Source organism: Neopsephotus bourkii, unplaced genomic scaffold (genome assembly GCF_033783945.1).
Source record: "Neopsephotus bourkii isolate Nb327-2 ecotype Australia unplaced genomic scaffold, CSIRO-AGI_Nbou_v1 NB_168, whole genome shotgun sequence".
NCBI classification, from domain to species: Eukaryota; Metazoa; Chordata; class Aves; order Psittaciformes; family Psittacidae; genus Neopsephotus; species Neopsephotus bourkii.
In genome coordinates, this window is record NW_026900684.1 from 11,265,456 (window position 1) to 11,292,657 (window position 27,202).

At 38.7% G+C, this 27,202-nt stretch overlaps 1 protein-coding gene across 6 annotated transcripts in view; it reads right to left on the reverse strand.

Annotated features, from left to right (window-relative positions):
• CLCN3 (chloride voltage-gated channel 3) overlaps positions 1–27,202 on the reverse strand; it is a 63,565-nt gene that overhangs the window by 10,490 nt on the left and 25,873 nt on the right. For 4 of the 6 annotated variants that reach the window (XM_061372792.1, XM_061372809.1, XM_061372784.1 and 1 more), the window contains exons 3-10: positions 12,790–12,947; positions 10,029–10,128; positions 8,026–8,213; positions 7,254–7,376; positions 5,729–5,935; positions 3,731–3,811; positions 1,952–2,497; positions 432–618 (exon numbers count right to left, since the gene is read on the reverse strand). In XM_061372792.1, coding sequence (XP_061228776.1) covers positions 432–618; positions 1,952–2,497; positions 3,731–3,811; positions 5,729–5,935; positions 7,254–7,376; positions 8,026–8,213; positions 10,029–10,128; positions 12,790–12,947 — 1,590 coding nt within the window. Of the gene's footprint in view, positions 1–431; positions 619–1,951; positions 2,498–3,730; positions 3,812–5,728; positions 5,936–7,253; positions 7,377–8,025; positions 8,214–10,028; positions 10,129–12,789; positions 12,948–25,073; positions 25,376–27,202 lie in introns of those variants that run through there. The other 2 variants (XM_061372800.1, XM_061372817.1) reach the window with 2 other exon arrangements.

Consider the following 27,202-nt stretch of genomic DNA (forward strand, 5'->3'; position numbering starts at 1 on the left):
CTGACAGTTTTGTTTGGATTATGAATCGCAAGAACTTTCTTTGCACATCGTGTAGGTGCGGCAGCTGATCATGCACCTCCTTGTAGTAATTTCAACAGTACCCGACTGCAAATCCTCTACTTCATACATTTCACGAAACTGGTTTTTCAGACTGGTGTGGTAATGACACCTCTCGATACCAAAGACAGAAAGCAAACACTGCTGTTTAAATGTTTCTCTTATCAATTTAAATTTCACATGTTATTTATTCCTCAGATCACAAGGATCTGACAGGCTCGTGTAGAGATGTGAATGTATTATTCTGAAGACACAAGTCCATACAAAACGGCATTCCAAAACTGCACACATTTATATCTCCTTTCATTTCTTAACCACTATTTTGGCACCATACATACAAGAAATCAGATACTTATTTGTTACATTTTATTTACCTAAGCATGCAGCAGCACCAACCATGGCATAAAGACCAGGCGTAATACAGTCAGCTCCAACTTCACACCACTCCTTGAAAATGAACCAGTCATGGTGGTAGTAAGCCAGCTGCTCCACTGCAATTCCTACAATCCTTCCTGCTATTGCTCCAATTGCCATGCTAGGTATAAACAACCCAGATGGAACCTGTAACAAAACCAGAAGTAGTGCTATCATGCTATGGGAACATACCTGATGTATCATTTTACAAGCTTGGTGTTTTTCCAAGAGATACAAACGCTCAAGCTGTCAGATTAGAACCACCTAAACTGACCTTGCAAGGTTTGTAAAACTTGCAACTATTGATACCTCTGATCAATTTCTAGCCTACGGAAGACTAGCATTTAAAAGACACACCAGATTTCTCTTACCCATCGACTAACACGGAAAATAACTTCAAATAACAGACTGTAACATCTTCTAAAACATCAACACATAAGAAACACAATGATACTGTTCTATCGGTTACAGAATGACAGAATGGCTGTGGTTGGGCCTGACCACTCCAAATTGTCTATCTCTGCTCAAGCTGGGTCAACTACAGCAGGCTGCCCACGACTGCAGCTAATCAGGTTTTGTGTATCACCAAGGATGGAGACTCCACAAGTTCTCTGGACAGCCTATTCCAGTGTTCAACCACTCTCACAGTAAACAAGTGTCTTCTTATGCATGCAGTCACATGGAACAGCAATGTAGACTGAAAAGTTCAATAAAGTCAGTTTTAACACAAATCCTGCTTAATGAACATTCTAGAATAGATTTGTGTTAAGACATGACTGATAATGACGCAGTTGCAAGAGCTATGAAGAGAGCAGGACAAGACAGAAAATGAAGGCATGACAGTTACATGTCATTCAGAAAACTGCCACAGCTTGGAGAGAAGCTGAAGAGAGCTCTAAAATGAACAGAAAAAAAAACCCATGCTTCTTTGCAATGGAGAAGAAATTCTCATTACAGTCACAGGACCAAACCCTGCTTTCTAGTCATGACATGCAACGCTGGAGAGTAAAGAAACTTCCACTGGATTGCCTGGACAGTGTGCAGTAATGATATCCATACAATACATGAGGAGAGAAGATTAAAAAAACCAAAACTACAAGCTGATCAAGAGGTACGGTCTTTTCTCCTTCCATGTAACAGGACTAGGAAACCTGAGTGGTTATGTTTGAACTAGTCTCTCAGATATTTTAGAATCATCCTTACTTCTGAATCGGGCCCATACAAACAGCCATCCATGCTCCCCATTACTGTTCCCTATTAAACTTAGCATGTTTCTGTTCAGCTGAGAAAAAGGCTTATCTACTGTTTAATACTGTTTTCTACATTACTTGCTTATTAGTCAACAATAGAAAGACATTTTTAAAAACAAATACACGTTAAGATTTCTATAAACAAAACCACTAACTTTGAGGATGGAAAATGAGAAAGGCAGTAATTAAATAACCACAGCAGATGATCCAGCCACTGCGTTCACACTTACCTTGATACCAAAGGTGAAGACTGTCATGATTATTTTAAATATGAGTGCTAAACACAACTGCCATATAGCTGAATAGACTCCAGTGCCTGCTGGACGGTCAGGAATATCATCTACTATTTTGCTCGCGTTCATGTCATTTCTGTAGTCACACAGGGAGGAGGATTCTAACGGCCCACAGTCTGTGAAGAGCTCTTTAATAAGCTCACTGGTGTTTAGCCTTGTATATGGATTAGGAAATGCAATGACAGCTGTTATTGCTGCAACAATAATAACCTCCAGGACAGGATACTTCCCAAATTTTGTAGATTTGCGCCGACGACACCATGCAATATTTGCTCGGATGAAAAAAGCTCCCCAGAGCCCACCAAATACTCCCAGAAGAATAAAAGGAAGCAGTTCAAAAAGGTACCAAGGAGTGTGATATTCCACATAAAAAAGAACTAGGCGGCTGTTACCAAAAGGATTGATGGACCTTAAAACAAATGCAGCTACTAAAGCAGCAAAAAATGATCTCCATAAAGTTTTCAGTGGGAAATAGTAACTGACCTGTAAAAGGCAATACATGAGAATTATTAGCGATTCAATTAAAAATACCAGAAAGACCATTTTATGCATGTTTTACAGTACTGCTGCTGACATGGTAAATGCTAAAAACCCAGTGCTCTTACATTAGCAGTTATTCTTCTCGCCCCTTGGAGCCCTGGCACTTCAGCACATACTACATCCTTTAAAAGCTTGACAGCAATTCATACTTACACCAATACTAAAGCAGTAATAAAACCACTGCTGTTTTAAGACTGTTAGGAAATAATGTGTAGTAATTTATGTTTGAAAGCTTCTCTGTTCATATGTATCTCTTCTGAGCATTCATGAGAACCAGACTGTGTACTAGCTGCCCTCTCAAATTTCCTTCTAATGCTGTTTCATCTCTAGTCAACCTACAGTGAAAGGTTTCTGGCAGATGTTATTTTTATGAAGTACAACTAAAACAGAAGAAAATATAATCCTTAAAACAGAACTTGTAATTTCATACTTCAGCCTCACACTGCCCAATTTGAATTTCAAAAGAATTTTCTTCTGCAAGTTCTTTTTTGCACCAACTGAATTCCTCAAAACCCTCACATGATACAGCAAAATTTACATGATGGGATATTTTGCTTCCGTTTTTCAATGCACAGATTTTTAGTTTTCTTTAAAAATGCTGTTGATCTAAATAATATTCTTGTGTACTTTTAAAATAACTAATGAAAACTAATTTAACACAAAACATTTCTTGGAGAAGAGAGTTTGGCTGCCTTGGCAGTCCATTTTATGGCATATTTGCCTTTTCATAATTAACGTCTTCAATTATTGTTAGTGCCTGAAACTTTGAGAGAAGTTTAAGAACGTTTAAAACCTTGCTTCCCACAACTGTCAAGCGGGTTTTGAAAGCCTCCTTCAAAGTGGAAAAAAAGAAAAGAAAGAAAAGCCTGATTTTTTTTAATACACTCCTACAGTGAAAACCAGCTGGATCTCTATCTGTACGCAAACTGTAATTATTAACTGACTCAGCCCTTCTCCAGAAAAAATATAATTGAGAACACAGCAAAGCTGACATTCCTCCAAAGAAAAGAAACGGTATCTTTAGGACTTTGTTGGTAACAAGACTGTTGACTTTGAAAAGAGGGTCCAAAAATAATTTCCTTACTAAGAAAGACTCCGCAGCTTAAAGGAGTCCACGATTATTCATGCTAGAGATTTTTTTAAGTATCTATCATTCAGTGCCACCTCTTGACATACCTCCTCCAGACTGAAAAGGACTCCACCAATTGGGGCACCAAAGGCTACAGATACTCCTGCTGCTGAGGCAGCTGACAACACCTGGAAAACAATGGTGAAGGAACTTTTTACCGTCTGTGAAATGCTTTAAACATGAAGACCAGAATCTCATTACAGTTACCAGTTTCTTCTGTATTTCTATCACGGACTCACAGACCTGCTAACAGAAAAGTATCAAGTACATGTACCAGAATGCTCGTAAATTGTGGCCAGTCACTGCAGCAGCCACTGACCAGGTCGGAGCCATAACTAAGCCAAAGACACTGCTCAAAGCCTCCTCAGAATAGCACCCACAAGAGTCTATACTTCAGTATGAAATTTGATACCTCATTTTCAAGAAACTGTAGTAAGCTTTCCCTGGACTAAAATAAGGAATTCCACTGTGTCATAAATTAAACAAGCGGAGCAGAAGAGCAGGTGGGCCAAACAGGGAACTACTTGTGGAGCTCAAGAGGAAAAAGAAATTGTATGATCCCTGAAAGCAAGGTCAGGCTTCACAGGAAGGTTACTGAGCTGTGATTCATATACGCAGGAAAAAAGCCCATGGAAGGCCAAAGCTCAATTAGACTTAACAGAATCCCAGAATACAAGGTTGGAAGGGACCCCCATGGATCCAACATTGAAACTGGCCAGTGTTGTGTCAAATAAAAAAAAAGGGGGGGGATTTTTTTAAGTATATTAATAGCAAGTGGAGGTTTAAAGAAAACAGTGGACCAATACTTGTTGAAGATGGTCATCTGACTAACAGGAATTAGGAAAACGCATTCAATACAGTTTTTGCCTTAGTCTAATAATACTGATAGACCTTGGGCTGCCCAGTGCCCTGAGTCAGAGGACCACAAGTGCTGGAACAGCAACTTTCCATTTGTGGACACTGAAATTATAGGGGACCAGCAGTATCACCTGAATGTTCACAAATTCATGGGGCCTAACAGTACTCCTCCCAAGTGCTAAAGGAGCTAGTGGATGTTATGGCAAGACCCCTCTCGATCAAATCCTACAGGTCTAGGGAGTCTGGGCAGGCCCCTGCTGACTGGAACCGAGCCAACGGTATTCCAACCTACAAGAAGGGTGCTGAGGGAAAACCCAGGGAACTACAGACCTGTTAGCATAACCTCAGTTCCTGGGAAAATTACGCTGGATGCTATTGAAAGGCATCTACAGAATAATGCAGTCATCAGGCATATCACTTTAAGTAATGTGCTATCCTTCTATAAGGATCCACACACCTAGTGGATGTACTGTCTTTTTATTTTAGTAAGGCTTTTGATACTGTCCCTCACAGCATCCTTCTGGACAAGCTGCTCAGCTGTGGGATGAGCAGGATGGGTGAAGAACTGGCTGAATGGCTCAAAGCATTGTAGTGAATGGGGCTGCATCTGGCTGGGAAGAAGAGAGAGTGAGGGCAAGCTGGTTTTAGTTTTGTTTTTATTTCTCACTACTCTAGTCTGTTACTAATTGGCAATAAAATTATCTTCCTCAAGTCTAGTCTAATTTGCCTGTGATGGTAATTGGTGAGTGATCTCTGTATCCTTATACTGACCTAAGAACTTTTCATTTTAGTTTCTCCTGCTGTCTTGCTGAGGAGGGCCAAGGCTAATCCACGAGATTCTTACTAAAAACAACTGTTGTCACCAACCCTTTTCTAATACCTTATTCACAGGTTCAAAAGTTCTCTTCTGTCCTCACAACTGAAGACAGTCACCAATTACCAAACACAGAACCAGGAACAGAAAGAATTTAAGTAAAATCAAATGGTCTCCAAGGTGGAGGAAATGCAAACTTACTCTGACATCAAACAATTTACCTTGGAGAATGCTAGGGATAATACATTATTCTCAACACAATAAATAACTAAGCCTAAATATTGTCTTATAGAAAAAATACTGTCCTTTAAACGCACCCGTGTAAATGCACAGAAATGCAATACATTCTAGAAATGCTTTTACAAGAACTTACCTCTCTTTTTTTAGCTTCATTTGTGCTGTACTTTGGAAAGAGGTAAGAAAAAATATTCCCACAGCAGCAGGCAACATGTACCAAGGGACCCTCTTTTCCTAAACTTAAACCTGATGCGACAGCCAAGACTAAAGTAATTGTTTTTATCATCAAAGTCCACTTCCCCAAATAACCTCTGATGATGAAGCCACTCAAAATAGTTTTTATCTGGAAGAAATAAAAAATACCATCTGTTATTGTATTCTGCTTTCTTCAGAAAATAATTAATTTCATCATGTTAGCTACTTAAGTTCAAAAATAGCCTTTTCAAACGGCTACTTTTATCACACTTTAAAACGTATTCATATTGCTACATTGGGTCCATCTGGTTGCCAGAGGTTTCCCATTTGCAACTTACTCTAAAACACTGTACAATAACATAAAACATGATTATCAATTACATTTAGTGGAAACTTACTCTGCACTAGCTCTAAGACTGCATTCATTGGTTTACGACATAACTTACATGCAAGTTGGAAAAGTCCCAAAGAACAAACCTGAAAAACTACACTCAAGATCATCTATTGTAGTAATACCACATTTGCACCCATTTTACCCCTCTCTGTTTTCTCCTTATGTTCTACCACCTCTACATAAAAGCTTACCAGTAGATTCCTTGACATAAGGATGGAAAAGATCAGGCTTTTTCAAGCATCAAAGATGTGACACTTGCCTAAGGTATTACTTTGCCTAACAATGTCATATTATTACCCTGGAATATATGCCCAGACACAGGAAATAATAGATATCACAGGAAAGGACAACATGTCTATAAATACAACATACACAAAACACTGGGCAGCAGTGACTAAAAGCAGAGGTTAGCTAAATTTGGAAACCAATTTAGAATGAAATCTCTTCTGGAATAATGGCACAGAATTATTCCAGGCTTATTCAGAGGCAGGATTTGTCCTTCAACTTCCACAACACACATACATAAAGAAGTATCTCCAGAATTACTAGAGACTGATCAGACTTTGTGTTTTTCTCTCCCATTCTGTGTATAGTACAGACAGCAATTGTAAAACCAGTGAAGTTTTGAGGATATTACACGTTTCACTGTGATTGATGGTGTGATTTGGAGTTAAGGCAATTGAAGCCAGTGCCACACTACATCAATTGCTGCACCAAAGGAACCATATTCTGTGAATGAACAGCTACTCCCTTATCACTGTCAGGCGGGTAAGGATTTGGGTCAGGTTTGGAAATCACTCTTCAGAAGTACGCTCTCTTAAGCTAAATGCGTCCTTAAAAAGTAGTCCACCCAGAAGCAAGCAGCAAAATCTACAAACTCAGGAGATTCTCTGAAATTTGGAATATTTTTCTCAACAACAATTAGCACAATTAGATTATTTCAATTTGAATACTTGTATTTCATCAAAGTCACAGGGCACCCCCTCTTGCCTTCCCTCTGACCCTGCAGGAATTCCCTGCAGGAATTTTCACATCAATATGAAACACCTACAATGTATATATTAGCTCTCACCTCAGGTATCCCTGAGCCACAGGCATAGGGTGCAAATATCTTCACCAGAGAAACTGCTAAGAAGGCAAAGCTCAAAGCCCAGAAAATGTACATAATATAGTTCATTATGTACGAACCCGGACCCTAAGAACAAAAAATCAGAATATAAATTTGAGCAAAATCACCACTTAAAGTAGCCCAAAAGTAACCTTGCTGCATGTACACTTACGCACACATTTTGAGGGATGGTAATTATTACCAAGCCAAGACAGAGTTTTGTTTGAAAAGCATGAAGTCATGACACACATCAGCAAAGACTGGGTTATACAAACTAGAAAGTATTCTAACACTGCACCTTAAACAGAAAAAACAAACCGCACCATTTGGGTTTTATTTATAGCCATTAGCTGCTAAAATCTACTGAACACTGAGTAAATATTCTTTATTAAAAAAAAAATGTGTGGTAAAAAATAAAACTAATCTATTCTTAGTTACCACAGAACTCCACAAATTTATTTTTTTGTATGTATAGCTATGATCAGGAATAGAAAATCTTGTGAAAAAAATCTACAGTTCTATACTATTGTAACTTCCTTATATCTGCAACACTCCAAGCACCCTTGCAGTGCACAGAATGTGTATTTATTACACTATAATCTATTCAAATGCTAAAAAATGGAGCAGAGAGTACAACCCAAATCTGTTCAGTACCATTAAGCTTAAGAACATTATTTTCCTTCCATGTTGAGCCAAGCTGTTGAGCAAGACCATCAAAAAACAGGTATATACTTACTTCTGCTTGCCCAATTATTAGTTCTGCCCACGTTTTCCACTGTGGGCATTTATCTCTCTCTTCAAATGTGGTCTCATTGGAACCCCAACAACACTGTTCATGGTTAAACCACAAAGCACTAAGGCAAATGCCTTCCTTTAAGTCAGTCATCCAGTCAGCAGCAATGTCAATTAATCCTGCCAATGCCCCTGTCATAGAAACAGTTCTGTATTAATATTCTGGTAAGCAGGAATAACACACACAGCTAAAATGAAGAAATGTGCTGCTATTAACTGATGTAAATTTAAGTTACAGAAAACCTAAACAAACAGACATTTAAATATTACTGATTTGCAGGAATATTTGTGATCCGGTAAGATTAGGATTTGCTGAAGAATCTGTAGCACCTTGTGCGTTTCCTGAGTCAAATGCATCTTTTGTTTTTCTTTGATTTTTCCTATGCCAGTTCTCCAACAGTCCACTGAAACTAAGGAGTTAAGAATCAAGACGACTGATACATTTTTGTGGCAAAAAATACAACAGACTTCCTGACCATGCCTCAGAGAACTCGAGCTGTGCTATGCTTTGTGCAGAACAGCATGTGGAGAAAATAATTCTTACCTTACCAACAACAGTTTTACAACAACATAAACCACCAAAATAAACCCTGATGACATTCATGTGATCCACATAAAAAGACTACTGAATTCTGTAACATGGGGAGGAGAAAAATGAGGCAGACAGTACAACACAAATCCATGTTTAGTGCCCTAACCTTAAGACCACTCTTTTTAATTAATTCCTACTGCAGGTAACAAACAGTATAAATACTAAGCAGTTCCTAAACTCAAAGCTTAAGAAGGATTCTGTATTGTACATGCAGAAAGTTTGCTGAAGAGTCCTCGGAGAATAGGTAGCAGTATACTGAGAAACTACTTCTAAAGTCAGTATTTTTGTGAACATGTACAACTGTTAATTAGTTATCATGAACTATTTTTAATGTATTAATCACTACCAGAAATAGCTGTATAGAGACAGCCACAATTTACTTGTGTAGTAGATTGGTAGTAGAAAATTACCTCTGATTTACTAATTCATATTTGCTAATCTTGACAGACCCTCAGTTTGAGATCCTGGGCCAACTAAAGTCAAGAGTCAAAGGCAGTATTCCAGTAGGACAAAATTTCATCCAAATTATTTAAAATTACATAAACACAAGATCTTCCCATGACTTAAATCAAGGCTGTACCACTTAACATTCACTAGACACATTCAACAAAAAGCAAGAAACTGAAAAACCTGGAAATGTTCAGAATTTGCTCTCTTTGTTGCTCAGAAACATAATAAAGCACTTTTAATATACATAGCAGCTTGGGGGGTAGAAGTACAACACAGCACATTCCCACCCAAATTATCATAAGCAATTTCCAGTAATTACACATGCCCAGATTGAACATTCAGAGCTATATAAACATGCTAAAACTTTGCATATATATTAATTTATATGTGATTTGTGAAAGTGATTATGCATATATCTAAGCAGTTACCATGCTATACTCTGCAACTAATCCAGGGACTAATTTGCTAGGGAAACCAAATCAAACAAAACATACACACACAACCCCCCTGCCCCCCCCCCCCAAATCATAGCTGAAAAAGCAATCTAGATCAATTAATACAGTTTTACAAGAAATCCTACACGAAAATAGCACAATTTAGCAGAAAGAAAACATCGATCTCAATCACACGATTAAAGACCTTTGATAAGTAGGTAAAAGGTCAGTAACTCTGAGAAACTCTCATTAAATTCAGTGCCAGTTTTGTTTTCCTTTTGTTTAGTAAACCCTCCCCTCAAAACACTAACACCTGTAAATCAACCTCTTCCTTCCCAACCTTTTTCCTTCCTTATGGTAAGCAGTCTGAACCAGCTCTCATCCAGGTTGGGTGGTAATGGACACATGAAAAATGCAGTAACTATACTTGCTGACAGATGTAAGAAAGAAACCCTCTGGTTCTTAATTTACCTGATGCCAAACCAGTTAGTGTGACTACCAGCCATCCTGACCATGCATCGTACAAACTTTTTGTCATCTCCCATGCTGATTCTTTCTTCTTGCTGTTAATCTGCAAAGAGAAATCATCATGTATTTGCATGTGTTTCTGTAATATGAATAGGAGGAAAAAAGTATGACATACAAACTGCATGATGCAAGCTACAGGTAAGTAGATCCTCTCTTTAAACTACATGCACTCTCATTGTATGTAGTGTTTTACACCTTGGTTACTCAGACATCAAGCAACTGTCAGAGGAAAGTAAATGTTCTTCATTTAAAAATCTAAACCTCAGAAAATGTATTATTAGGGTAAATGAACACTTTACATGATACACATCTAAAATTGAAGAATTATTTCTCTCCTAAAACTTATTTTTTCCTGTACCTCAAATGAACAGTTAGTGTAGTGCTAATAAGCTATTCCATACAATTCAAATTCCTAAGCTTCAATTCCAAATATATATATCTTTGTCTAAAAATCACACAAAATCAAACGCAAAAACTGGGTAACTACACAGTAATACTTCTAGCCAATTCTTACTAATGACATCTAAAGTTACTGTACTAAAAAAAATGGTAATTCTTATTTTAGCCTGATTTCCTTTATGTACTGAGCTGAAATTCGTGCATAACTTTATGTTAAACCTTTATGATGTAATTGGATCCTATTCTTATGACTTTTTTATACTGTAAAAGGGGGAAGACAGTATGTGCAACAAACAGGGAGAAAAAAAGAAAAAGCCAACCAACAAAGTGCAGTATTAGACAAGGAAATCTAAAAAAAAAAAAAACCATTCCTAAAGCAAATCATAGAATAGTTAGGGTTGGAAAGGACCTTAAGATCATCTAGTTCCAACCCCCTTTCCATGGGCAGGGACACCTCACACTAAATCATGTCACCCAAGGCTCTGTCCAACCTGGCCTTGAACACCAACAGGGATGGAGAATTCACAACTTCCCCTGGCAACCCACTCCAGTGCCTCACCACCCTTAAAGTAAAGAACTTTTGCCTTATATCCAATCTAAACTTCCCCTATTTAAGTTTGAACCCATTACCCCCTGTCCTATCACTACAGTCCCTAATGAAGAGTCCCTTCCCAGCATCCCTATAGGCCCCCTTCAGATACTGGAAGGCTGCTATGAGTTTCCACGCAGCCTTCTCTTCTCCAGGATGAACAGCCCCAACTTTCTCAGCCTACCAAATAAATACATTTTATAGTTTCCTCTATGTTTGAGATTCTCAAACTTTTTTCTTTTTTAATAAAAGAAATTGTTTCTACAGTACTATGTCTTTTAAAAACTCATTCCTTCTTCTTTCTGCATCTTTTGATTACATACATGGCCAGAGAGTCTCCTGTCATTCAGGACATATTTATAAATTCAGAGTAGTCCAGTGGCTATAAACTGAATTGTCTTGCCTGACTTTTCTGTCTCAGACATTAAACTGCCTAAGAGCTGTGAGACTTCACCCTAGCCTGTTTCCCAGGATATGGTAAGGCCCAGCATGTTATCCAAAGGTATATCCACTGGACACTGACCTACACACCTGCAGTGTAAAGATGGCACTGTGTTAATTACTGCTTTGACATCAAATGGTGAAATGAAGTATTCCATGGAAAACACCTTCTTAGTTTTCATTAAAAGCATTCAGACAAGGTACATGTTCTCAGATCCAATGTCCAAGGACCGCTCTTCCTTAGAAAAGCACTAGATAGTGTAATTGTGGATGTTTTGGTTTTTAAACTAGTGTAGGATTTTTTTTTAACCATGTCAAAGTAAATCAGCATATACACCCTATACTTGCTTCCACAAAGTTAAAAATGGTATTTCCAGAGAAAGCAGAATAATGCTAGTGTTGTACATGAAGGAGCCTCTCCTCTACCCCTCTACACACAACTCAATTTTAATTATTAATTTTGATAAGTTAAAAATATTCTAGGAGAAATCACATCTCCAGATCTGTTGTGGTTTTAAGGTTAGTTAAGGTAAGTATCCCAGAAGTTTGGCAGTAAGGCTCTAAATAGCATATTTCCTCTCAAAAATCTATTAAATGAATGACAGTATCAAGCATATTACTGACTAAAAAAACCTAGAGTCCATTTCATGAAAGAACTCACTGCAGAGTGCACTGATAAAGATGAATGGTCTGAACTCTCAAGAAATCATGAGACAAGAAAAGCAAGTTCCGTGATGGGAGAGTAGAAAGGCCATCTACCATACATACTGAGACTACTTTTTCGTTAAGCATATGTACAGCGATAGGAATGTTTTGGGTGTGAGAATTTTCACTTCTCATAATCCAAACAACCACCACACTACACTGCATTAGCACAGATACATTTGTGTCACTATAAAAGCAGCACACATCAGTGCTTAATTTTCTGTACAAGTATTACCATAAGCACTGTTGTACTATTACAAATACATCTACACTGGAAAATAGCCTTAACTATACTAGCATGAAAAAAAGGCAGTAACGTAAAAATGTCATCTGGGTGACGGAGAGCTCTTCATGCTTTAATTAATTACCATTTACTTTCCAAGTTGTAATATTGGTGCAGGACTGCAGGTATAAATGAAAAGGTGCTTTTTTAATAGCACTGTAGTTCTACCTAATGTAACTACTTACAAATTTAAAGTATGTAAATATTGGTATGTGTTCCTGGATCAGACCTGAATTCCAAAATCCAACAAGAAACATTTTCCAATTATTGTTATTGATCTTAAGTACCCGTCTATGCCTTTCCCTGTCTTTGCACTTCTCTCGAACCCAGTCAATGGTATGGAAGTCATCGTATGTTCCTACTCCAGGAATTGGTTCATCCAGCAGATCCAGTAAATGTGTTGAACTGTTGATATTTCCTCCATTTGTCATTGTATAATGAGTTCCTGTGGCAGAGGAAAGGCAGGAATTAATTAATGCTGCAATAAACAAAGTATTCTAATGTTCAGAACACTACCGCATATAAAATTTCTGAACAACTGAGACACTTCCCATAATACGTGTATTTTACTTCATGCAGGTCTCTCCATGTTTGACGCCACTAGTCTTTTCTGTCACTCATTTGCAGGTTAAATGAATGTACCAGTCAAAGTGGGGTTTTTTCTTTGTGTACAGATTCCAGAGAAACTTCAACAGAACAGCAGCTCCGATACACATTTAACTACCAGAGGAAAACCTCTTTGTAAAAAGGCAAACCCAGATATGAAGTTCACAGCACTTCTGTAAGTCGCTAGTTATTTTCACATAAACACACCACTGATTATCAATCTTTCCTACATGTCTAATTCAAACCCAAAAAACATTGTAAGATTACCAGTGCAGCTAAAAAGTAACAGAAAGCCAAGAAAAGATAAAAAATAATAATTTCTAATTTTACTAAAAATATATGTATATTGTTTATGGTTTTGATGGGGAAAATTCAATTTTTTCCAAAACTGAAGATCTGCATTTTATTTAATATCTCTTTCTCTGGTATTACCTGACAACATGGCAGTAATAGATAGGACCTCATTAGAACAGCTGTTATCACAGCTTACAACAACCATTTTAGCCAGTTGTGGGTGTAGCAGAAATTCAGCCATCATGGATCCCAGCTCTGTGGGTGCCTCATCCCTGGCAGCGATCAAGGCCAGGCTGGATGGAGCTTTGAGTAATCTGGTCTAGGCAAAGTTGTCCCTGTCCATGGCAGGGGGTTGGAAACAGATGATCTTTAAGGTCCCTTCCAACCCGAATCGTTCTATGAGTCTATGATTCTGTAACTCACAGAACAGGCCTCGGTCATGAAAAGTTAGAAATCCTGTATAAACTATCTTCTACTAATCCATCATCATCAGCTAGTTCCTTCACAAGCAGCAATCATAGTAACATCCCCAACAGTATTTTTTTTAAGTTATCAGAACAAGAGCAAATACTTTTTCCCTCTTCACAAGTGATCAAGAAAGTTTTGGGGGTTTTAAGTTTTTAAATGTCATCAATTCTGTAATACCTTAGCTTTTTTGAGCTCCTGTGCTACATTTACAGACCCCAAGTATAATTTTCTGCTGGATGGTTGCCTAAATACAGCATGGCTACCATTTGCTCACCCAACACAAACTGCTTCTGCAACAGCAATTGCTACAAAGGGAACATCTATAATGAGGTTAACAGATAATGATTTTAAGAGCAATTACTCTCACTTTTTTGCCTCAGAACAAAATAATGTGGCAACAGCATATGGCATACCACAATAATCTCTGTTCTTAAAGATGTGGGCTCAGGTGGCCAAGACTTCTATCAGTTCACTCTGGTGATCTTCAGTTCAGACTTCTGATCAGTTCACAGGCATTAGAATTCATTTCACTAGACTGACCCACAGACGGGATAGAAAGGTGGCGCGGGGAACTGAGTTGGGTTTTCTTGGTTTTTTGAGTTTTCAGAATTGCAAGCCCAGCTTCTAGGTGTGTCAGCAGAGATTTCCAAATTATCAAAAAAAAAAAAAAAAAAAGTTTTCAAAGGTCCTACCTGCAAATTTCCAAATACTGCAAAAGCCAAGTTCACCAGCCCAAGCTTTCACTAACAACTGACAGACTTACGTACAGGTAAAATGTGTCTTTTCCCTTTAAAATTGTGAAGTCTGAGATCTAGCAGAAGCAGTGTGGCATCTGGCATTATGTTCAGACCCAAAGGTGTGCCTCAGCCATCTACTGCTTGAGAGACTCCATATATGCCTGCTGTGGTTATTCTGACATTTTCTTAGTGGTGAAGACAACAAACACATAAGAAAATAAAACCAAAATCCTGTTAAGAATAAACACGATCTATAATTTTCAAGACACACAAACCAATGTTCATTAAATATACACGTAACATACAGAAAAGCTTGAAAGTCTATTAAGATTACTCTACTTTTTTTCTTCTAATCTTAAAGTAAGAAAATGCAAATGGATGAAACAACTCAACAATGCTAGTAGCACTCTCCCATAGCCAGGTAGCCTGGCTGCTGTCTTTTTTAATACTGTTTTTTTTCCCCAGTCTATGCCATATCGAATTTTCCTTCATCTATTGATCATAGATAAGACCTGCAAATCTGTTCCATGCTAGTCACTCTTAAGGGAGATGCAAAGAAGCATTACCTATGGTTCCGTTAATAAAAGACTAACAACAACAAATTAAATCAGATTTGCTAATACAGGTGATTGTGAAAACCTTGCTTTAGGGTAAGGGTTTAAATTCTCTTGCCATTTCCAATTCTCATAATTAGGAAGTGTAAGATGCATGTCTAGCTAGCTGAAATGGCAAGCTGATCTTATGGAAGAGGTGGTAACAAAATTCATACTGTAATGATTAGTTTAGGTCTCTGAAAACTGAAAGGATAACAGAAAACATTATGAAAATGTTGTTTTTACATGAAATTAACCTCCTTCTCAAAGCAATGGGACATATATTAAATTCAGCCACAGTTTAATTATTAATCTTCTACAAAGTTACAATGTGAACAAGCAGTTTCCTGGACCTAAGGAAAGGAAAAACTTGCCTTTGCCCCAGGGGAGTTTTATGCCCTGCTATATATGAAGAAGTACCCCAGCTATAAGGAACATGCAATGCTATGCCACAAAAGGCAAAGGAGAGTTGAGAGTTATAAGTGTATCACAAGCAGTAAGATATGACGTTATGCATATCAAGGTGCTGAACTGGAATTCTCTCCAGGGAAACCACCAGGAACGGCACCGTATTCACTGCACTAGACCTCAAGCAGAACTTTGAATAGACTGCAAAGAATGGTCATTGCCTGGATACAATAACAATCCCAAATGAAACTGTGTCATGTTCCTACTTTGCCACCAAATACTGGAACATAAATGATTACTGTATGATGGGGAGGAGACACAACAAGATGTGAAGCTGAAGAGGTGGTTTTGCTGAATACAGAGCTGCCAAGAACACCTGATGCAGCTGGGTAGCTATAATCTCATACCAACTGAGAAACCCTGCATCAGTGTGTGGTAGAAATGCTGCCCTATAGAACACCATGAAGAGGACAACTGTACAAAACCTGGTACACTGTATCTAAAATGAACACGTCTGACAGCAGTGGGAAGAGGACATTCTCCAGCTAGTATTATGATCTATGAAACAGGAGAACTTAGAGCAGTATACCTTTACCAATACTCAATACTTCCCTAAACTTCCACTTCTTTCTTCCCTTCCTTCTCTAGTATTTCATGCAGTGAGATGCTCCTTCCAGTTATGACGATAATGATTCTCATCAGCATGAACTGGCATTTGTTGCCATTTTCATCAGTGTTATTAGATTTATTTTCAACTCAATAGATTATGTTAGAATCCTTACCATAATATAGATTTCTCATCACATTCTAACCTCCAAGCAGGAAATCATTACCCTGAAAAACTGCAGCATTTAGCAAATGCAGCCTTCTAGACATTTTCAATATTCAGAACGTATTTCTCCTTCCTACCTCCCAGCCTCTCCTCGTCTTCAAGACTCATTCTCAGGCTACAACTCAATGCAAGTGCTTTTCATCAAAATCCAAGCTGCCTTAGTCTTTAAAAGTAGAAAAAGTACCTAGCACACAAGGTATACAGGCACAGCCTCTAGCTACGGTAAGAGAACACCTCCAGTTTCTGTATGCACACTCGTGAGCCATTCTACAGCTGTCAGAAAATGAAGTCATCTTTTTGGTACGTATGAGTTCGCTTAAGGCTTTATTAGACTGGGAAACTGATGGTAAACGTGGCAGGAAGAACTTCCATTATTAGCATTATTCCAAACTAACCCATGTAACTACAGGGAGGGAAATACAAATATACTGGTCCTCTCAGAGGCTCAATACAACTCACAGAAATCCTTACAAAGTAAATTAAACACAGTCTTTCCAGGGTAGCTGGAATCCCTTTATTAGCACACTCTTCTCCAACAGCATCTTTAACAATCCTGTGTTCTCACCACATAACCAGTGAGCTTCTGCAATCACAGACTGCAAGCTTCTAGACAATGAAAGTAACACACTTCTTCAGAGAAAGGCGATTGTCTCTTTTAGGTGGTTCAGTCACTGTAGGTCTTGCCTGAATTACCTTCTAGGAAGACAGCTGACTTTTGTTATCCTTCCATGCATGTAATTCCAACCCTTCAGTACAATCCCTTCTCAGCAATCAGCTCTGGTAGTGCTGAAGAATTGCTTCAAGTGAAGTTGTTCAAAAAATCCACCAATGAAAAACGAACAGTAGAACACTGTACTTTGGGACACCTAAGCAGAATGAAGTACAGCAAAACCAAACAAAAATGCTACATGGACAAAACTGAAATAGTAGATTCCAACACCATTGTTGCTGGTGGTTTTCTTTGCGTTTGGGTTTTTTTGTGAGAATGAAAAAATACAATCAAAAAATCACTTGAGAGGACAATAGGTCTGACAGAAAAAGTAGTCCTTACCATATTTCTCTCATTCATTTCCCTCTGAACATGAAGTTCTACTGCATGGCTGTTAACTCCCAACACTGACCCAACCTCCTGCTTTGCTTAGCTAGTCCCTCCTGACATAAAGCAGGAACACAGAAATTACAGAACTAACATTTTGCTATACACACACAAGTTGTTTTATGTGTTATGGATTCCTCCTTGCCTTAATGTCCCCCCTAAGGCAAGGAGGATCTTTTCTTTTCGTAGTCTATATACGTGCCTCATACAAGCAGTCTTTAATCTTGATCAATGTTGGAATGATGATAAACATGACAAAAAGCTGATTTATGTAGCATTTTTCAGTGCCATGCACAGTACTTTCAAAGGCTGCCTCACCTGCTCTGGTAGTGATCTCCTACTCCTTTCTCCTTTTGCAAATCAGTAGTTTTCTTTCAGATTTGAAAGCTACCCTGGGCAACATGCAGCTGATGAAAGTTGTGGATTTTTAAAGAAAAATACCTGGTAAGTTTTTAGCTAATTCATTTAAAAAGAAAAAGATCACATCAGCAAGGACTTATACCTTTAAAACACGAGCAGACCACTAATGACTATTCAGTATAGTTCGAAAAATTTCACAATAAAACATTCTAAAACACTAACAAAGCAAAACATGAGTTGCTGACATCCATACACTGGTGCACTGTTCACCTCTTAAGATTTCTTGGAACAAATCCCCAGTGAAGAAACCTAGCCGATCACAAAGATCTTTGGGGCCCTGCATCCTGTCCCTGACATGAAGAAATGAAGAGCCACTGGACCTCGGTTCTCACTTCTCCTTGATGCTCTCTCTTCCAGGGAGGCAGTGGGTTTCACACTCTACGATTTAATTAGAGAGCTTTCACGCTCTACGATTTTAAAAATCCCACTGAAAGTACACTTAAAATACCCTGAGTTAAAGAAATGAGGGAGCTAGTGCTTCAGTTAATCTAAATACAGTTTCATGCAAGAAAGGGGTTTTGCAACATGTTTGATGCTCCTGATTCCTACGTAACTGTTTTAAACAATCCTTCCTAACTCTTTCCTTGTGTGCAGTGTTCTTTCTTTTCTTACATAAATAATGAGAAGAGAAACATCAAGATTTAAGAAAAATGCTGCATCCTAGGTAACCAAATGGTGCACAACAGATTTCTACGTGATTCTCCACCAAGTGGTTATCTGAATAATTAGGCAGTATCACCTAGAGAACAAATCCACACAGCTGCAGCCTCCATAGCAAATAAGGTACAGAACAAAGACACAAATATGCTCAAGGGGATAACTAGAAGAGTTAACAAGGGACAATAATTTTGAGAAACAGTTTAAGACCCCTTCTATATTCTATACAACACACAATATACATCTTATACATATAATAATGATGTGCATTATTATATATATAGGACGTACATTTTAAAGACACCACTGTGTCAAACTCAGCATATACGAGCTTAGTCCATTGTATGAAATGAGACATAATCACAGAATAAGCCTGAGCTGATCTGCTGCCACTCAAACAGGAGACCTTACTCCCCCTGTTTCTCCCTGGTCCTAGTCACATACTCCCACTCTCCCCCTTGGATAAGCTCTGTCACCTTTGGATCCGACTGCACAGTAAACCAAGCAAACATGCTAATCCAACTAAGCAGATGAAAATCCCGAATAAAAGATCTACCATTATATAGAACAAATCAAGCTTCTGTGCTGTCAGGAGAAACAGCCAATGAGAGAGCAAGAACTGAGAGAAGAGGTAGGGAATGACAAGTTCACCCTCTTTCACAGTAACTGTCAGACTAGTTATACTGAAATACATAAATGCACCCTTGGGATCTTGTTAGATTTTAATTACATCTTTCTGCTGGAAACCATTCAAAACTTCTATATAAATATTAATATCCAGACACGATACAGTAATATCCATTTCATAGAGCTCAAAACTCCCAAAGGTGGCTGTGTCTGGAAACACTTCAGAGTTGTGAACACAACAGATAAACAATGTCGACATTTGAGTCAGGAGCAGAGCAACAGTAGGACCAAATTTCTCAAAGGTATTTCTCTACAAGCTATGTAACTGCTAATGCTTACAGCAAGAATACTCTAGTTTGCTGCTGCTCGCATACCTATCCCTTTTTCTAAGCAGTGCACAACCACACAGCAGTCCCCTCAGCAGCCATCCTTCTGGCTAGCAGCAGTGCATGTTTCATTTGTTCTACTCTGAGCACTGTGAACGGAGAAGAGAGTGAAAATGAACCTAATCAGTTTATACCGAAGGCTGGAATAAGCTTTCCCTGACACACCCATCCAAATATGCTGAGTGTTAAAATCAGCAGGGGCTGCAGCTTTCCGGAGGCCAGATACTAATCCAAGGCTTTGCTTCACCCGTGTGTCCTTGGGTATTAGGTGGCAAGGAGAATGGAGGTGGGGAAGCACCCTGAATGCATCTCACACCATAAGGATCATTTACCCTTGTAACAAAGAAGATTTGTATACACGAGATATGTGTTAGTGCCTCAGCTGCTGTCTCCATATTCAGGCCTCAAAATATGAGGCTTTCAATTAAAAAAAAAACAAAAAGACAAGAAACAGTCATCAGTTATTTCAATTTGCCTGTAACCACTCAAAAAGAGTCATTAAGCACTGTTGTCTTTCCCTGGCTAGAAGTAATTTTTAAACCTCAGAATCAGGAGTGCAGCACACCACGCCAGAATACCATCATTCACTACCATTGATGATTAATAATTTTAAAGTCTTTGTAATAACGTAATACATTCTTCTGCATAACTATGAATTTTCAGCCTCTCCAGTTGGCTCTTCTGAACTGCATCAAAGGCTTACAAGCACAAATTGGTCCCTGCGCTACAATAAAAATGCCTACAAAAATTACAAAAGTATACACATATGAACTGAAAAAGATCAGCTACAAAAACACTGGATAGGTGGGAAACAGGAAAACTCAGAGCACACTCTGAAGAATAGGATTAAAAAAAAAAAAAAGCTTTACCAAAGTAATGAATAACAAACCCCTCCTCTCCCATTCTCCTACCAAACAAAAAAATAAATTCTGTGTTTACAAATAGCCCTCAAAAAAGCAGGAGTTAAATGAAAGTTGAATATTAGCACCTCAGAGTTAAACCAAGACTTTCAAAGACTTGAGTCTACTGCAAGTGTACAGGAGTCCGAGAAGGCAGCAAAGCGAAGGTCAAGTACTGCTCAAGTACTGTTACCACAGATAACCTGTAGCTACCTACCAAGAACCATAGTTATATCTCATGGTACATTCTGTTAATGACCAAAATAAAATCTGCTAAACTCATAACTGAAAATCCAATCCCCTTTTTTATACTAGAAACCTTAAACCAAAGGGCAGCGCCATAACCATGCTGAGTTTCTCCAAGTATTGCTTTTTCTCAAAGCACTCAATGTTGGACAACTATAATCATCTTCATCACATTTTCTGCCACGAACATATAATTAGTCTAAAACTTAATTTTATTCCTCTTCCTCTGCTACCAATAAAATTGCAGGAATTAACTCCAGCTCTAAGCATGTGTACGCAACTTTCACATCCATTTACTTCAAAGGTCACGCTAAGAATTCCAGTCTTTTAATGGCTTTTGATTTATTATTAATTCTTAAACATGAGGCTCATAAGATGAAATGCAGCCTAAAGTACAAAAGTATAACTTTTACCATGTAGAGGATCTGACCTGGTTCAGCATGCATCTGACTCAAAGTCTTACTAGGATATTATCTTATTATATATCCTCTGCCCCATGGCTTACCACAGGCAGGTGAAGAGGTTTTCCCGATGTTACTGTCAGTAGTATAGTCTAAGCAATAGGAGTTGCACCTCCATAAAGTGGTGACTGGTGCACAATAATGAAATTATGAGTTATCTTTTAAAAAAATCAGATTTTCTAAACCTAAATAATCAGTAAATTTAGTGTGCTCTTTCAATGTGTAATTTTCACATCTCCCAGCTACTGACTCAAATCGCAGATTATTAGTTGACCAGCATTTCATTAATGTTGCTTGAGGACCTTCAAAATCTAAAATCTAAGATATGTTTATGTATATGGAACAAATAAAAGGGAGTTAACAACCCTCATAAAAGAGAATTAACAACCCTCATGCTGAAGCTCAATTTTTGCTGCTGGTAGCTCACCACTATACTGCTATTGCAGACTTTTAAAGAACAGCAAAACAAATGCTTATTTAGAAAAAAAGGGGGGGGGGGATCAAAGAGTGTGAGTATGTCTGCCTATGGCTGAAGACATAACAAATGATGATTTGGAACTTTCAAAAAGCAAAAATGATGAGAAAATAAATCCAAGGGCAAAGAACTGAGCTACACAAATGATTTTTTACACCACATATACTCCAGCATATGGCTATTACATAAAAAATTCTTATGAAAAAGTGTGTGTGCCAGTTACTTATAATATATGCAATCCTGAATTAGGACTTTAAAACAATTTCTGAGGAGAGAAGTAGTACTTCTAACTCTTCTAGTTACCAGAGGATACAGTAGAAATGAACCGTGTTCCTGCAACTTCATGTAAGTGTATCAGGGAGGATAAGGAGGTCTGGAACTATGTATTTAGTACCACGTAAAGAGCAGTCTCAGGACAGAGCAAGGTAAAGGAACTCCTGATAAGAATTATTCTATATTTTTAATTTTTTCAAAGAGGTGATGATTAACCATCATTAAAAGATGAATGCAATAAATATGTATTTTAAAATCTTCCCATTTAATGTTTCACAGCATATTTGCACTCAAAAAAAAAGAAAAAAGCATCATCTAAATGCAAAACAATGGGTCAGGCTTTTAATAATAATGTATTATAATACTCTGTATTTCATCCCACTGAACGTTAGTAAAGGCCATTAATTAAACCTCAAAGACCAATAATGATTTAAACCATCTTTTCATCATTGCTGAGGTACTGCCACTTCGTGTAAGCCACTGCAGTCAATTAGTGCAACAAACGCTTTGATATTACAAAGCAGTTTTGCATGACGTGATCATTACTCTGCAGGGCAGAAGAGCTGTCAGTATGTGAATAAGGGGGGGAAAATCCACAGGCTTCAACAATTAAGCTTGTTTTCTCAAAATATCTTAATCCATTTTGTCTTGGCTTGTTATGAAAGTGTTCTGAAATCTACACAAGGGGAAAAAAATCTTGATAGTATCCTTTTCTAGACCCACATATAATAAAGAAATGTCAAGAACTTACTTTAAATTTCTGGTTTTGTCTGTTAGCATTTTAAGCCTTACTTTTGATAGCTGGGTGACAGTAACAGATTACTGTCTGTGGTGTTGTGAATCAGCACGAAATACCCACTAATTTTGATTCAATCTATAGAGCAAACTGGTCTGGAGACTCTATTTTCATGAGTTATATGCACTTGACAAATTAAGATTTGCAAGAGATTATGGTAACACTGTTGGGGTTTTGTTGTTTGTTTTTTCTTACTCTAAACTCACTATAGCAAATGTAAGAAGTACCAGTAACACTAGTTTTGAAATACAGTATTAGAATATAGGAAGTAAAATCACTAACGGAATTCAATGAAACTGCAAAAAGGAACAACTCATAATTGGGAATTCTCTTGGCTCCTAGGGTTGTCATCACAATGTGAACACTCAGCTGAACCTTCATCACAGTATTTGTAAACTGCATGTTGAACAGCAATACTCCAATGTACCAGACTCTATTTTGCACTGTAAATCTCTGCTTTTTGTACTATAAAGTCAACCACAACCTGGCAAATTCCAGGAATATACATCTGATCACATTTCAATATCTATAATTTGTGAAGTCTCAAAGTGTAATACCATGGCTGTTTGCAGTTTTCATATTTAAATCTACCTACAAATCTAAACCCACAGAGCGGCTGAAGTTGGCAGGGACCTCTGGAGATCACCTGGTCTGCCCCCCCTGCTCAAGCAAGGCCACTGACAGCTTGTTTCCCAGGACCATGTCCAGACAGCTTTTGAATACTACCAAGGATGAACATGTCATAACCTCTGTGGGCAACCTGGTAGTGTTCAGCCACTCCCACAGTATAAAAATGGCTCCTGATGCTCAGAGGGAAGCACCTGTGTCTCAGTTTGTGCCCACTACCTCTTGTCCTGTCACTAGGCACTACTGAAAAGAGCCTGGCTTTGTCTTCTCTGCACCTTCCCTTTGTGTGTTTGTAGAGCATAGATAAAAAGATCTTCAACTCACACCTTGCAAACGTTCGAAGAAAATACCATCCTAAATTTCTTAGGAGTGACTCTAAAATCTGAGTTAGAAAACTGTTCAGCACTAGCTATATAACAACGATTGGGGCAAAGAAAAATTTGCTTGTCTTAAAACAAACCATATTGGAACTTGCTGATAATTCTTTATGCTGAAAAACATTCTAAGAATCATAAAAAGACAACAATTAGCATTTTATGTAAACTACTAAAACACAGATGAAAATTCCAGATGAACGTAAAAAGGTGTGACTGTTTACAGAACATATAAAGGTGTGATTATAGAACATAAAGAGTTGTGACTACAGAAATAAGAGTTTACAAGGAGAGGTGAAACAACACACGAAGATGGAGAGAAAAAAAATAATTCTATGTAAAGCATCTCTTTATTCTCAGCCTGCCTCTTCTCTAATGCCATCATAATGTCATAAATGTTGATAACTTTCTAATTTTAGATTAGCCAATTTAAACAAAACTTAAGTGAGAATGCTCTTCATTTACTCTTTTAAACACCAAGGTATAACCATAAAATACAACCAAGAAAAAAAAACCAAACAATTTATATCGTCAGAATCTGAATGCCTAATTTTAATTTATTCCTACTACAGCTTCTCTCAGTACAAAAGCAAATCTTCATAGAAGATTGTTTTCAATTTGCAGTAGGAAACAAAAGGCATGCTCAGAAAATGATTCTTTCCCTGAACACTAACCATGTTTTCTCTTTAGGTCTGTTTCCCTGCAAGCAACAGTGTAAAGAATCCACCACAGAGCTCCAGTTTCTTAAGAGCTCATCAGTATCGGCTTAACTGACATGTTACAATTGTCCAGCTTTGCCTTCACGTAGCAAAGACGTCAACAAAGAGCTAAGTCCAAAAGCACGTATGTACAGAAACTTCAAAGCTAGACAAACACAGTTCCTATTCAAGTTAGTGAAAGGCATCAAAAACATCCTACTTATTAAACTCTTGCCAATCTGGTCATGGTCATTCACAACCACAGTTCTGGGTTGGGTTTTGGTTGTGTATGTGTTTTGGTTTTTGTACATGAGATCATTTTATTGATTAAAAAGCAAAAAAGAGAGAGACTGCCACATATGGAAGATGGAGTCAGAGGCCAACGAGCTGTGAAGCAGGGCTGATCTGCCAAGAGAACACAATCACTGATAGCACAGGAACCACGCAAAACTGAATCCTCCTCCTACAAAAGGCACCGGGATAGCAAGACAAAGCAATGCGCTAATTAACAAGCCTCTACTGCTCTGCTTCAGATCCGAACAGCAGTCCCGCACGTCCAGATATGCAAACAAGTAGCTCCAACGTAAATTCGGCATACCTCGTTTGTGCAACTCCCTGAGCGGAATGCCGTCTCCTCCCCCGCCATCGTAGGGCAGATACGGATCGGAAAAGGCATCCATGGAGATGACGAACCGCAAGCCCGCTGGCGGGCTCAGAGGGGCCGCAGCATGTCTCCCGCAAGGGCGGCCGCAGGGGCCGCTGCCATGTTTGCCCGGGACCCGGCTGCGCGCCGCCGCCCTGGCGCAGGACCGGGGCTTCGCCGCCGCTGATGTCACCGCTGGGCGGCCGCAGCCGCTGCCAGTGGCTGCGCGGGCGGCGGGCGAGGCCCCGCTACCTGCGCCTCCCGCTGGGTGCGGGTTGTGTCATCTGCACAGGAAAACGGAGCCACGTATCCGACCGCTGACAGGAAGAAGTGGCGCGGAGCCCGTTCCCAGCTTACGGAAGAGGTACAGCCCTCCGGTGCGCAGCTGCCACCGGCCCCTTCGCCACCCCCGCCCGAGCTGGCTGTCAAAGGGAGCCGTCCCGGGAACAGGCACACCGCCGGCGGCACAAGTTCACCTGCATAGGTGAAACTGACAACGCTGCCAGCCTCCAACAAGTGAGCGGTAGGGAACCGGCTCCGTTAAAAAGGCAAACCTCCAACTAAAGACATTCGCCCTCTCTTTGTTCACCTCTCTGGAGCCACAAGAACCGAGGCTTTCTAAACAGTTATAATCACATTGTATTGGGAAAGGAAAATTCATGAATTCGTGTATTACCTTGAGGGGGGGATGGGACCGATTCCTGATGATTTTAGTTACTCTTTTCCAACATCAGAAAGTACAACATAACCGGCTATCAGCCAGCCCATATGCTCTGCTGCCACCTTCCCCTTCTCTACCTCACCCCCCACCCCTCCGTTGAACTTCTAATTTAGTGAAGGGCAGATGTGAATGCAGGTGATCACAAACATTACATTTAATTACACAAGGCCTAGCTACAGAGCTTAGAGCAACCTGGTCAAGTGGAAGGCATCGCTACCCGTGGCAGGTCCCTTCCAACCCAAACCATTCCATTCATGATCCTACGATGATTCTATGATCTAGCTAAAATGGTCTGGTGTCTTCTATTTTTTTGTGATGATCATGCCAATGTTACAACTACATAACATCCATACTCCTGCTAAAAAGCTTAGGGGGGAGGAGATAACTATAACACAAATCCCTCATTCAGCTTGGATTACATTACACATTTACAAAACATTTCGAGTCCCTGAAAAGCCACAGCCTCAAAATAGGCAGCAACCCACATGAATGCTAACCAAGGCATCCACGTGACACAACATCAAACAGTAACTCTTACAGCTTTGGCAAAACCCAAGCACTTCAAATAACCAGCATCTAAAGACAGGAAATCTTAAACTGACCACATAATTGCCTGCACTTGAAACAGATGTTATTATATTTTGTATCCATACATTAACATATGTTGACTATATGATCCCATACTGCTCCTATCTTGCACTTACTGATAAGACAACTATTTTATATGAGGTTTTCATAGTTAGTTTAGTCATAAGGAAACAAGATATGAATAGTTTTTCCTTTTCTTTCCCTCCAGCAAGTAATAAAGAACTATTGTCTCCTCAGTCATTACAAGTGTTCTGCTTCAGTAAAATGTCATGCATTAACCACACTACTTCAGCTGCAGAGATTCATTTTTGTCAAAATACATAAAAGAAAAAAAAAGCTCTTGTGCTCTGAAAATGGATGTGCAAGTCATTCACCATACTGTCTCAGTGTAACAGTTCTCTGTGTGTGTATGCACACAAACGCACACACTGACATTACTGAGGGGTCCTCACTGAGTCTGTTCACCCTTGGTGAAGCTAGAATACTGCATGCCTGCAGCACCAAGGCTCAGCTTCAGTTTCACTTAAACAGGACACAAGGACAGTAACTGATTTTATTATGTACGTCTTTTCCCTCGTGGAAGTGTGACAGACAGACAACTACTTTAGCTTTAAAATACATTAAATAATTTTCCACGTATGGTCTTGAAAAAGTTATTTATTTTAGGAGCCAATGCTACAAACTGTGTACTTTAAATAATCTTTTTGAGCACAGAGTAGGACATAAATACTAAATTTACTTCACAGATTTATCAAGGTATTAAATCTTAAAAATA